This window comes from Entamoeba dispar, genomic scaffold (assembly GCF_000209125.1).
Source record: "Entamoeba dispar SAW760 scf_1105229460231 genomic scaffold, whole genome shotgun sequence".
Taxonomy (NCBI): domain Eukaryota; phylum Evosea; order Mastigamoebida; family Endamoebidae; genus Entamoeba; species Entamoeba dispar.
Genome location: NW_001854089.1, coordinates 1 through 11,049, shown reverse-complemented (window position 1 = coordinate 11,049; position 11,049 = coordinate 1). Strand labels below are relative to the sequence as shown.

General features: G+C 28.7%; 9 protein-coding genes across 9 annotated transcripts, besides 8 other annotated features; 5 read left to right on the top strand and 4 right to left on the bottom strand.

Moving 5' to 3' along the window:
• Nucleotides 1-257: 257 nt before the first annotated feature.
• Nucleotides 258-3,212, top strand: EDI_205720 (protein serine/threonine kinase, putative; the record flags this gene model as incomplete). Its single annotated transcript, XM_001737039.1, has 1 exon — nt 258-3,212. The coding sequence occupies one exon, from the start codon at nt 258-260 to the stop codon at nt 3,210-3,212; it is 2,955 nt and encodes a 984-aa protein (XP_001737091.1).
• Nucleotides 1,869-1,953: a microsatellite.
• Nucleotides 3,172-3,283: a sequence feature (AT_rich).
• EDI_205710 (uncharacterized protein) lies at nt 3,280-4,410 on the bottom strand (the record flags this gene model as incomplete). The annotated part of the gene is made up of 1 exon (XM_001737038.1): nt 3,280-4,410. The coding sequence occupies one exon, from the start codon at nt 4,408-4,410 to the stop codon at nt 3,280-3,282; it is 1,131 nt and encodes a 376-aa protein (XP_001737090.1).
• Nucleotides 3,892-3,920: a sequence feature (AT_rich).
• Nucleotides 4,411-4,607: 197 nt separating the features above from the next.
• On the bottom strand, nt 4,608-5,276 carry EDI_205700 (E3 SUMO protein ligase NSE2, putative; the record flags this gene model as incomplete). The annotated part of the gene is made up of 1 exon (XM_001737037.1): nt 4,608-5,276. One exon carries the CDS (start codon nt 5,274-5,276, stop codon nt 4,608-4,610), a length of 669 nt encoding a protein of 222 aa, XP_001737089.1.
• Nucleotides 5,277-5,557: 281 nt separating this feature from the next.
• On the top strand, nt 5,558-6,733 carry EDI_205690 (uncharacterized protein; the record flags this gene model as incomplete). The annotated part of the gene is made up of 1 exon (XM_001737036.1): nt 5,558-6,733. One exon carries the CDS (start codon nt 5,558-5,560, stop codon nt 6,731-6,733), a length of 1,176 nt encoding a protein of 391 aa, XP_001737088.1.
• Nucleotides 6,000-6,020: a sequence feature (AT_rich).
• Nucleotides 6,734-6,736: 3 nt separating the features above from the next.
• Nucleotides 6,737-6,835: a sequence feature (AT_rich).
• Nucleotides 6,836-6,883: 48 nt separating this feature from the next.
• Nucleotides 6,884-7,336, top strand: EDI_205680 (60S ribosomal protein L31, putative; the record flags this gene model as incomplete). The annotated part of the gene is made up of 1 exon (XM_001737035.1): nt 6,884-7,336. One exon carries the CDS (start codon nt 6,884-6,886, stop codon nt 7,334-7,336), a length of 453 nt encoding a protein of 150 aa, XP_001737087.1.
• Nucleotides 7,337-7,382: 46 nt separating this feature from the next.
• Nucleotides 7,383-7,405: a sequence feature (AT_rich).
• A 29-nt stretch (nt 7,406-7,434) lies between these two features.
• On the bottom strand, nt 7,435-8,076 carry EDI_205670 (2-deoxyglucose-6-phosphate phosphatase, putative; the record flags this gene model as incomplete). The annotated part of the gene is made up of 1 exon (XM_001737034.1): nt 7,435-8,076. One exon carries the CDS (start codon nt 8,074-8,076, stop codon nt 7,435-7,437), a length of 642 nt encoding a protein of 213 aa, XP_001737086.1.
• A 99-nt stretch (nt 8,077-8,175) lies between these two features.
• EDI_205660 (uncharacterized protein) lies at nt 8,176-9,171 on the bottom strand (the record flags this gene model as incomplete). The annotated part of the gene is made up of 1 exon (XM_001737033.1): nt 8,176-9,171. The coding sequence occupies one exon, from the start codon at nt 9,169-9,171 to the stop codon at nt 8,176-8,178; it is 996 nt and encodes a 331-aa protein (XP_001737085.1).
• A 37-nt stretch (nt 9,172-9,208) lies between these two features.
• Nucleotides 9,209-9,260: a microsatellite.
• Nucleotides 9,261-9,278: 18 nt separating this feature from the next.
• Nucleotides 9,279-9,994, top strand: EDI_205650 (GTP-binding protein yptV2, putative; the record flags this gene model as incomplete). The annotated part of the gene is made up of 3 exons (XM_001737032.1): nt 9,279-9,305; nt 9,359-9,418; nt 9,467-9,994. 3 exons carry the CDS (start codon nt 9,279-9,281, stop codon nt 9,992-9,994), a joined length of 615 nt encoding a protein of 204 aa, XP_001737084.1.
• A 157-nt stretch (nt 9,995-10,151) lies between these two features.
• Nucleotides 10,152-10,883, top strand: EDI_205640 (RAC GTPase, putative; the record flags this gene model as incomplete). The annotated part of the gene is made up of 1 exon (XM_001737031.1): nt 10,152-10,883. One exon carries the CDS (start codon nt 10,152-10,154, stop codon nt 10,881-10,883), a length of 732 nt encoding a protein of 243 aa, XP_001737083.1.
• A 62-nt stretch (nt 10,884-10,945) lies between these two features.
• Nucleotides 10,946-11,049: a sequence feature (AT_rich).

Here is an 11,049-nt window from a genome sequence, read left to right as displayed (position 1 = left end):
GTGAAATATCACTATTTTCATCTCAACCTACTTACCAATATCCTTCTGGACTCCAACCAACTACACTAATACTAGAAAGTAACACTGCACTAACATCAATAAACAATGTTGTATTCACTCTTCAAACAAGTTTATCTTCGCTGACACTCTCAGGAAATAGTTCAGTAATCTCAATAAGCTCCTCTGATATTTCTTCTATTATACTAACAATCACTTCATTAGAAGATGGATTTATTCTTCACTCACAAGTAAAACCAATGACAATTAATACAAATGCACTACTAAAATCAACAAGTAAAAGCTATGATTTGATTTTAGGAGAAACTACTTCATTATGTGATTACTATTTGTTCAAAGAAGGATCTGTTCTCTGTCAGAAATGTAAAGAAGGATCTGTTCTTATTAACAATGTTTGTTATATATCTCAAGACATTCCACATTGTACAAACTATGTTAAAACAACATCTGGAATTGGATGTCGAGAATGTTCATATGGATATTATTGGAAACAAGGAACTTGTTCTAAGTGTTCTGAAAGTAATTGCATTGTCTGTAAAGATAATGACGGTACATGCATTGAATGTAATGAAGGATATAAATTAATGAATGGAGTATGTACTGCTGTTACTCCTGAAAGTACAAAGTGCCTTTATTTCAAAGATCATTGTTATAAATGTTCTAATCACCTATCGGTGTTATTTGAGTCTACCAATTATTGTGCCACATGTGACGATGAGTGCTCTAGTTGTAAAATCACTACCGACCGATGTACTATATGTAACATAGATAAAAAATATATTTCAGTATCAGGACAATGTTCTCTTGACCAAACAGCAGATTTAGTTTCAAATGACAATATTATTTCATGTACGTCTAATTATTATTTAAATTCTAGAGAATGTGTTGCTTGTTCAAAGAAATTTAAGGATTGCAATACATGCACTGAAAAAACATGTACTAGTTGTTCTTCTCCCAATGCTATTAATAAAGATGGGTCATGTGAAGTGGATCCAAATTGTAAAGTGTATGAAAACAACCAATGTTCTGTTTGTAAAGATGGATATTTCAAAACATCAGAAGGAATTTGTTCTAGTTGTGGAACTAATTGTATTAAATGTACAGATTCTGACTTTTGTCTTGAATGTAGTGATTCATATTATCTAACAACCATGGGAAAGTGTACAGTCAATGAATTACCAAATTGTGAATATAGTTCTACCAAAGGATGTACTCGTTGTTTTGACCACTTTTATCTTGACTCTGATGGAAATTGTCAACCGTGCAGTAACACATGTCTAACATGTTTTAAAAATGCTTCTTTTTGTACTTCTTGCCCAACAGACTATTACTTGGATCAAAGTACATGTGTTACTGATAAAAATAACTCTGTTAAATGCTCACATATATTACCAGGAGGTAAGTGTGCTATTTGCAATATTGGTTATTATAACTTAAATAGTAATTGTCATGAATGCTCAGTAAACTGCACCACATGTCAACGGGAAGCTAGCGGTTGTATTGAGTGTGGAGAAAATTATTATCGTTCATCATCACAAAACAAATGTTTATCACAAGATGACCTTGTTTATTGTATTTCAAAAAATTCATGGGGTTGTTCTAAATGTCTTGATGGAACATACTTGTACAATGGTGAGTGTTATTTGTGCCCACATAATTGCACGAATTGTATATCATCAAGTGTTTGTAGTTCATGTGGTAACGAAACAGTATTGAGAAATGGAAAATGTGTACCATTAGAAGCAATTGTCAATTGTATAGAAACATCAAATAGTAAATGTTCTAAATGTTCATTAAATTATAAACCAACAGAACTTGGAGATTATTGTGAATTCCATTTAAATGTTTTAATTGTTATTCTTCCAATTATTGGATTTATTATTATTTTAATTATTGTTCTTTGTATGGCTATTATTCTCATTAATTCTATTACTAGATACACTGCAAATAAACAACGAGAAAAAGAATTTACTTCATTTAAAATGTCTAATTCATCAATTCACTTTGTTCCATTATCAAACGGAAGCTACTTGATGGTCAATAAGAAAGAAATAAACTTTACTGAAAATAGTGTGATTCCTGTAGGTCAAGAAACTAAAACATTATTGTGTATTGGAAATACAAATAGAGTTATAATGAAAGTACAAATTACTAATAAAACTGATTGTGAAAGTAAATATGGAATAAGAAGTGAACCACAACTAGCATTTATTAAACCAGGAAATGCAGTTGAATTTAATTTATTTGTAAAACCATATTGCACTTGTAAAGTTGATGATCCAATTCTTATTGTCTCTTCAGATGTTAAAAATAATAAAGAAAAAATATATCAACTCCAAGTAATATTTGAAACACAAATATCAACACGACTTGATCCAGATGAAATAAAAGAAGAAAAGAAAATAGGAGAAGGATCATTTGGAATAGTATATCTTGGAACGTTCAAAGGCAATAAAGTTGCAATTAAGAAAATGAAACAAATTGAAGAAAATGAAAATAAAATGAAAGAATTTGAGAAAGAAGTAATGATGTTAGATAAATTTAGAAATGAATATATCATTCATTTTTATGGAGCAGTATTTATTCCTAATAAAATATGTATGGTAACAGAATATGCAGAACACGGATCATTACAAGATATAATTAATAAAAAAACAGAGAACGAAATACCAATGAATCTAAGAATTAAATTTATGATAGATGCTGCAAAAGGAATAGAATATCTTCATTCAAATGGAATACTACATCGAGATATTAAACCAGATAATTTTCTTGTTGTATCACTTGATGATAACATTGAAGTTAATTGTAAATTAACAGATTTTGGAGCATCAAGAAATGTTAATATGATGATGACAAATATGACATTCACAAAAGGAATAGGATCACCAAAATACATGGCACCAGAGGTGTTGGATAGAAAACATTATAAAATGCCATCAGATATATATTCCTTTGCAGTTACAATGTTACAATGTTTTACATGGCAAGACCCATTTCCTAAAACACAATTCAAATTTGCTTGGGATATAGCTGATTTAGTGGCTAATGGAAAAAGAACTAACCAAATTGAAAAAGTAACAAATCAACAAATTAAAGACTTGATTATTAGAAGTTGGGAACAAGACACTAGAAAAAGACTGAATATTACTGATATTTTAAATAAGTTAAAAACTATAGAAATTGAAAATTAATTGAATTGTAAAAATAAAGAATTTTTTAATTATTGAAAAAATAAACTTTAAAGAAATATAAAAAATTTTATGGAATAACTTCAATAGAATTGTTAAAAGATGGATAATGGAAATCTTCTACAGTAAGCTTTCCTGAATCAATTAATTGTTGAATTTCAGGAATTTTATCTTGAAGCATTTTAATGTATTCTTTGACTGTTACACATACCTCTTTAAATCCATCATCTCCCCACCATTTTGATTCATTAGCATACATACATCTTCCACCACATAATTCAAATACATCACACTCTTCTTTATTACATGGGGAAAGTAAATGTGCTTTATCTTTCATATCTTTTTCATTAAAATCATCGTTTTGAATCTTACCATAAATGTCTTGATCAGGAGCAATTGGACATCCAGTAACATCACCATTTGTAGCAACATTGAATGATGAAAATCCTGAACCACATCTAACTCTTGTCATTTTTTCTCCTGTTAAAATAGAATAAACGATTGCAGTAAATGGAGCAATTCCTTGAACCTTACCATTGTTTTTCATTTCATCAACCCATTCATCAATTAATCGATGAAGACCTGGAAGATAATTAGTATCTCTCCATTCTAAGAATTTAAAATCCCAAGAAACATAAGCAGGTGCATCCCAACAAACATCTAATTGCCAATGGATATGATCAAATAATTTAGTATTAATTAAATAATTAACGTCTCGGAAAATATCAGATCCTTTTGAAATAGTCATACGAGCAATAAGATCACCTTTATATCCATTCAATTTAATTAACTTAACATTTTCAATTGCTTTTTCATATGTACCTTTTCCTCTTTTATTATTTGTAACTTCAGCATTACCATCAACACTTATAAGAATAGTTCCCATTTTATTAATATATTCTGGTTTTAATGTATGAAGAAGAGTTCCATTTGTTTGTAAAACGAATTCAGCATGAGGCATCATATCCATAACTTGATAAATTATTTGTGGACGTACAGTTGGTTCACCACCATAGAAACAAACAATTGGATCACTATCTTCAGAAATTCTATTAAGATATTTTAGGTCATAATTAATTTCCATTGGCCAAGGATTAAGGTCTTCAATCTCAGTGTCATAAACTTCATCACTTCCACAATACTTACATCTAAGGTTGCAAACTTGAGTTAAAGTAAGGAACCAAATCTTTCTTCCGTCCATTACTTATTTGATTTTGTATTTGATCTAGGGTTTGTTAAATAACATTAACTTAACATCTAAATACTTTTCGAAGAAGTTAAACTTCTTAAGTCATGTTTCTCTCTTTTTATTTTTCAGTAGTAAAAGAAACCCTGTTTTTTATGAATTGAAGAACACTGTTATTGAACTAACACAATTAAGATAAACAAAACAATCAATCATACCAACTCTGCTTCACTAGAACTCTCTTCGGACATTGCATTCTTTTTCTCTCTGTCCATAGCGTGTTGTGTTTCATAATCTTCAATTAAATCATTTATCCCAAAAGAATGGTCACATCCTGCAACTGGACATTTAATAGTTTTATTACGTCCAATTAAATTATAAATAGCCTCTTTTGAAAATACATGTCCACATACTTGTGCTTTAACTGGATTAACAAATAGTTTTTTAGTTAAAGGACATATAAATGAACGTGTGTTTGAAATAATAATTCCTTCATTCTCATCTTCGAAATAAGGTTCACTATGACGAGCATACCAAATCCTTCGTTTCATTTCTTTGATTTTAGGGTGATCATCTCCAATAGTTTCAGTATTATTAATAACACTTTGTTTGTATTCTGCTTTAAAAGCACGTTCATCTTCAATTGCATCTGGATTATCTTGTGACCTTCTTAATGCTGCAAGATGTCCATTTAATTTACTCTCTAATTCTAGCATTGATTTTAATGTTTCTTTATATTGTTGAAGTACATTAGGATCAGGGACTTCTTCAGTTTGTGTATATGTTTCTGCACAATCGATTAATGACTCTATATATTCATTTATTCGTTTACGATTTTTTTCATTATCATGAATAGTATCAATAACTTCGGCTTGTGACATGATTGTTGTACGTACTTTTTTTAAGTTTAAATTCCTTTTTTTCTATTTTATTTTTTTTAATTCTTTTGAACCAATTATATTGACATTTAATACTTTCTTATTCTTTTAAATAATATCTGCTTGATAGTACATTATATTCTATTACCAATTCTCTTTCTTCATTGAGCAATTCCTTTTTATAATGAAAGATAAATTAAAATCAGTAAGTAACCAAATAAAAAAACTAACAAAACTATTAAGAATTTTGAAATATCTTCAAAAAAAAGAAACTTAAAAATTCAATGATTTCTTTTCGATCAATCTTTGAAGCAAAACCAAAACAAGAACAATTACCACTAACAGGAAATACTACACTTGATTCAGCACTACAACCACTAAGACAACCAGTTCCAGAAAAAGTAATAGTTTCACCTAAAATCATTAATAATTTAAATACAATAGTAACATTATTAAGTGGTGAATCTACACGAGCATTACTTAGAAGATTAACTCATCTACAAATAGTTCCAGAAAATGGAGAGAAAACTGGGAGTGTTGGAGAAGAAATAAAAATTGAATTTACATCAGTTAGTCCATTACTTAGATTAGATATCATTGGCTTAAATGGGAAATACGTTTTAGCTAATTTACCTGAAACACTAAAAGAAGTTAAATTAATTAATTTACAAGAAAATGTAGCAGAGTCAATACTTTTTGATGAAAAAAAAGAATGGAAATCATTAGAAAAATTATATATTAATTATTGTGGAATTACTTCATTAAAAAAAAATAGTTTTACACCATTCTGTTTTCCACGATTAAACTTGCTTGATATATCAAATAATGAAATTATGACATTAGAAAATATTAATGAAAGACCGTTAGATATATTAGTAGCAAATTCAAATAAAATAAATTCTATTAATATTCCTGTTGTTGGATCTATTTCTTATTTATCACTTGAAAATAATCAAATTACTAACTTGTGTCCATTTGGAATATTTCTTCAATTACGTTATCTTTCTCTTAAAAATAATCGTATTGAAGATTTAGATAACTTAAAAGAAGCGTTTTCTCGTTTATTTAATTTAAATTCTATTTCAATAGAAAATAATCCAATAACAGACTCAAAAGAAAATCTATTATTTTTATGTTCATGTCTCCCTTGTATCTCTCTTGGAATGAATTGTAAACTTAATAATAAAATTATCACTCCAACAGAAGTTGCAGAATTTATTAAAAAAGGTCCTAAAAAGAAAGAAAACATTAAGATTATTAAACAAGATATTACTGACAAAGACGTAGAAGAATATATTTCTAAAAAAATGAATGATGTTTTAAATGGTCAAATTGATGATGAAAAGTTGTTTGAAACAAGAAACTTCCTTCAAAGAATCTATGAAATTGTTGAAAATATTAAACCTAAAGAAGATATTGATGTAAATAACATTCATTTGAATGATCTCATCAATAACTGATTCTTTAATTTGTTTTATGTTATATAAATCAAAATTTTATGATCATTCATTAAAAACTATATTAATAATAAAAAAGAACTATAAAAACTATATTAAAAAAAACCTATTGTTTTAATTAGAAAGAACTGAATAGGGTAAACTTGTGTGTTGATGGCTGTTTCCAAGACCACTAATCCACGTGTTTTAAAATACAGAGAGGCTAATAAAACTCGTAAAGAAGCTAAAAAAGCCAAGGCTGCTAACAAGAAACCAACTAAGGAAATCAAACAAAAAGAAATGGCTCCAATCACTCGTGAAATGACCATTCACATGCACGCTTATCTTCATAAAGAATCATTCAAGAAGAGAGCTCCAAAGGCCATCAAAATCATTAGATTCCTTGCTATTAAAACTATGAAAACACACGTTGTAAAATTCGATATGGGATTAAATCAATTCATTTGGAGCCAAGGTATTAGATCAGTTGCTGACAGAATTAGAGTCAGAATGGCAAGACTTCCAATTGAAGGTGAAGAAGGAAAATTCTATACCCTCGTTTCATATGTTCCAGTAGCTAGTTTCAAAGGTCTCGTAACTAAAACCGTAGAAGAAGCTGAAAATTAAATTTGAATTCTTGAGGTTGTTTGCCATTTCTTTTAAGGGTTTTTTGTTATTTTATAAAATATAATTAAAGTTGTAATTTCATTTTGTAAAAATCTTAATTAGAATAATTCCTTTAAAGATGGAGAGAAATAATCTTTTATTTGAATGTCATAACTTTCTGATGATACCTCTGCATCACTAATTAACACACTCTTAAAACCTGCTTTTTTTACATTGGTCAATGCTAAAACTGAATCTTCAAAAACTACAGTATCATTAATGTCATGACCTAAACGATGAGACGCCTCAACATAAATATCCACAGCAGGTTTACAATGTTTTACATCACTTCCAACAACTATTGTTTGTATACAGTGTGAAATGTCATGTTTTTTAAGAAATTCTTGAATTGTTGGGACAGTACTTGAAGATGCAATGGCAATAGGAATATTTTTTTTATGAACCTCGATAATAAATTCTATAACCCCTTTTATTGGTGGGGAAGTCAATGTGCCTTCTCTTGAATTATCAACAAAATAACGTGTCAAAGAATCTACAGTAAAGTGATCGTTCAAGTGTTTGAATAAAGAGAGGTAGTTTGTAGCAACACTTCTTACTGAACCAACATAAATTCTGTCTTTCTTTTCTTGGGATAATATGATGTCATATTTCTGATCAAATGCTTTATACATATTAATCCAAGCACTCATCCCATCAACAATTGTTCCATCAAAATCCATGACAATAGCCTTATACTTCATGAAACTAAAAACTAACGATTTATGATTTTTTGAAAAATTTTATTTTCTTTTAGTTTTAGATGAAAAGTTGTATTAACAACAAGATAGGAGTCAATCTTATCAAATTAATGAAAAAGCATCTTTTATTTTAGATATCTTTATTTGTAATGAAACAAGGCCATTTTCTGTTGAGACTATTCCAACCTCTTTTAGCCTTTTTAGTGCTTGAGAGAATGATGAATAAGAAATATCTCCAAATTTGATTCTAACAGAATCTAATAAAGCAGACTCAGAAGTATTGCCTGTGTCAACTAAAGTAATGCATATATTCTTTTGAAATGTGTTTAACTTCTTAAAAATTTCCATCCGGACTTTTTCTCGTGTTTTCTTTTTTGCTTGAATTACTGTTGGGATATATTCTTTAAACCAAGGAATGTTTGGTGCCCATTTTTCACCCACAACAGAGTTTAATACCATTCTCATTTGAAGAAGTTCTGATAATGAAAAAAGATAGGGACCATCAACAGTGTTTGTATTGAGAATAAACCTACAAGTTGGTAATGATGATATTATTCGAGGAAGAAAGTGAAGAAAATACTTTGGGTTATTTAACAAGAATGGAGTATCAATGTCATTTAACATAAAGATAAACGGGCGTTGATTTATAGTTTTCACAGTAAGAGAATTAAGTAAAGACTGAACATCATCACTAGTCTTATTACTAAAGTCAAATTGAGTAAAGATGTTATATGCTCTATTTACAATTTTAAATAACACATTTGAACATTCATTTTCTGATGATAATATTCCACATTCAAATTTCACAGGCTTAATTACTCTCGACTTCTCAAATCGAGTTTTTACTTTAATAAAAAAGTCCCTTTTACAACCAATTCCATAATTTAGTAAATTATGGACAACAAGTATTGGAGGCACATTCTTAAAATTTATATAAAAAGAGTTTGTTTGGTACTGTTGTTGTTCATTAGGTTTAACGTCATATTTATTTAAGTCAATATTAAATGGTTGTCTTCTATTGCACTTAGCAATAGAAATAAATGGGGAAGAAATCGATTCGCTATGTCTCATAAGAAGAACAACATTCTTGTTATCCATAAGTATTGAAATTATGAGAAAAAAAATTAAGTTTTCTAAAAAATAAAAATATGAAAATGAGAAACGAAAAAGAGTAAAAAAAAAAAGAACTTAATTTTTTCATTCTTATGTCTAAACCAGTGATTTCAGTAAACGTTTGTTTTAATAATACTTACTAGTAGTAAAATTACTTATTTGTTTTTTTTAGGTTGTTATTGTTGGGGCTTCTGCAGTTGGTAAAACATCACTTTCAAATCAATTAGTAAATGTTTGTTGTATGATTAAAGTAAATGAGTTTTGTTATTTATTAATTTAGAATATATTTAGCGAAGATTACACCTCTACTGCTGGAATGGATTTGTTTCAAGACACAATGGAAATGCCTGACTGTTCTGTTAGTTTAACTCTAAGAGACACTTGTGGACAAGAGCAATACAAATCATTGGCAAGTCAATACTATCGTGAAACACAAGGAGCACTTATTGTTTATGATATTACGAATCGTGATTCATTTGACTATCTTCAAGATTGGATTGATGACGTTTCTATGTACTGTCCTCAAGGAGTTAAAATAGTTCTTGTTGGAAACAAAGTTGATCTTGAAAATGATGCCCGTGCAGTAACTACTGCAGAAGGACAACAATTCGCTTCTGAAGGTGGTTATGCTTTCTTTGAAACATCTGCTAAACTGAATATTAAAGTTGAAGAAGCTTTTCGTGAATTAGTCACAAGAATTGTACAAGCAGAACACACCAACCCAGCACAAGTCGCTCAATCATCACAAGACCGTGTTCAAATCACCACTCAAAAATCAACCCCAGAAGAGAAAAAGTCTTGTTGTTAAGTGAATACTACACAGCAAAAATTGTTCTCATTTTCCTCTCTGATTCTTTATTTTCTTAAGTTCTTAATTATTTTTTCAATAACTTAATTAACGAAACTATAAATTTTTAAAAAAACTTAAAAACAGAAAAGAACTTAAAAATGAAAAGAACTCATTTATGACTGCAAAGATTAATAAAGTTATTAAAATTGGACTAGTCGGAGATGGGGCTGTTGGAAAAACTACATTTTTATTATCTTATACGTCACAATCATTTTTGACTGAATATACACCAACTATCTTTGATAACTTCTGTCAAATAGAACCTGTAGGAAATGATATATTTAATGTTTCGTTATGGGACACAGCTGGACAAGATGAATATTCTTCATACCGTGCTGGGTGTTATAACAATTGTAATTTTGATGTATTTTTGTTATGCTTTAGTGTAACACAACGATCATCATTTAGAAATATTAAAAACAAATGGATTATCGAATTAAGAAAATACGCACCCACTGTTCCAGTTATTGTTGTTGGCACTCAAGTTGATTTAAGAGAAGACAATAACAAAGATCATATTTCAAAAAAAGAAGGTGAAAAAATGGCTAAAGAGTTAAAAGCTAAAAGGTATGTTGAGTGTACTTCAAAAGATTATGAAACAACACATAATGTTGTATTAGCAGCTATTGAAGACTTTTTAGAAAAAGAAAGAGAGGTGAGTGCAAAACTCAGAAAACTATATCAAAAGGATATTGATGAAGAAGAAAAGATGATGAAATTAATAAAAAAGGAAATGGAAAAACAAAAGGCAATGAAAAAGGAAAACAACTCAACCAGTCCAAGAGAACAATCAAAAAGTGAAGAAAAAAAGGAAGAACAAACAACGACACCTTCTGAACAAAAATAAAAAAAACAAATTGTTTAAAAGGTATTTAAAAAATACTCATTGAAAGATGATAAATTTATCCCTTTTTAATTTTTTTTTAAGATTATATTTAAATTAATATAATAATTTAAATATTTAATAATAAAAAAATATACTAAATATTTTTGTCTTTTTAAATTTTAAATTA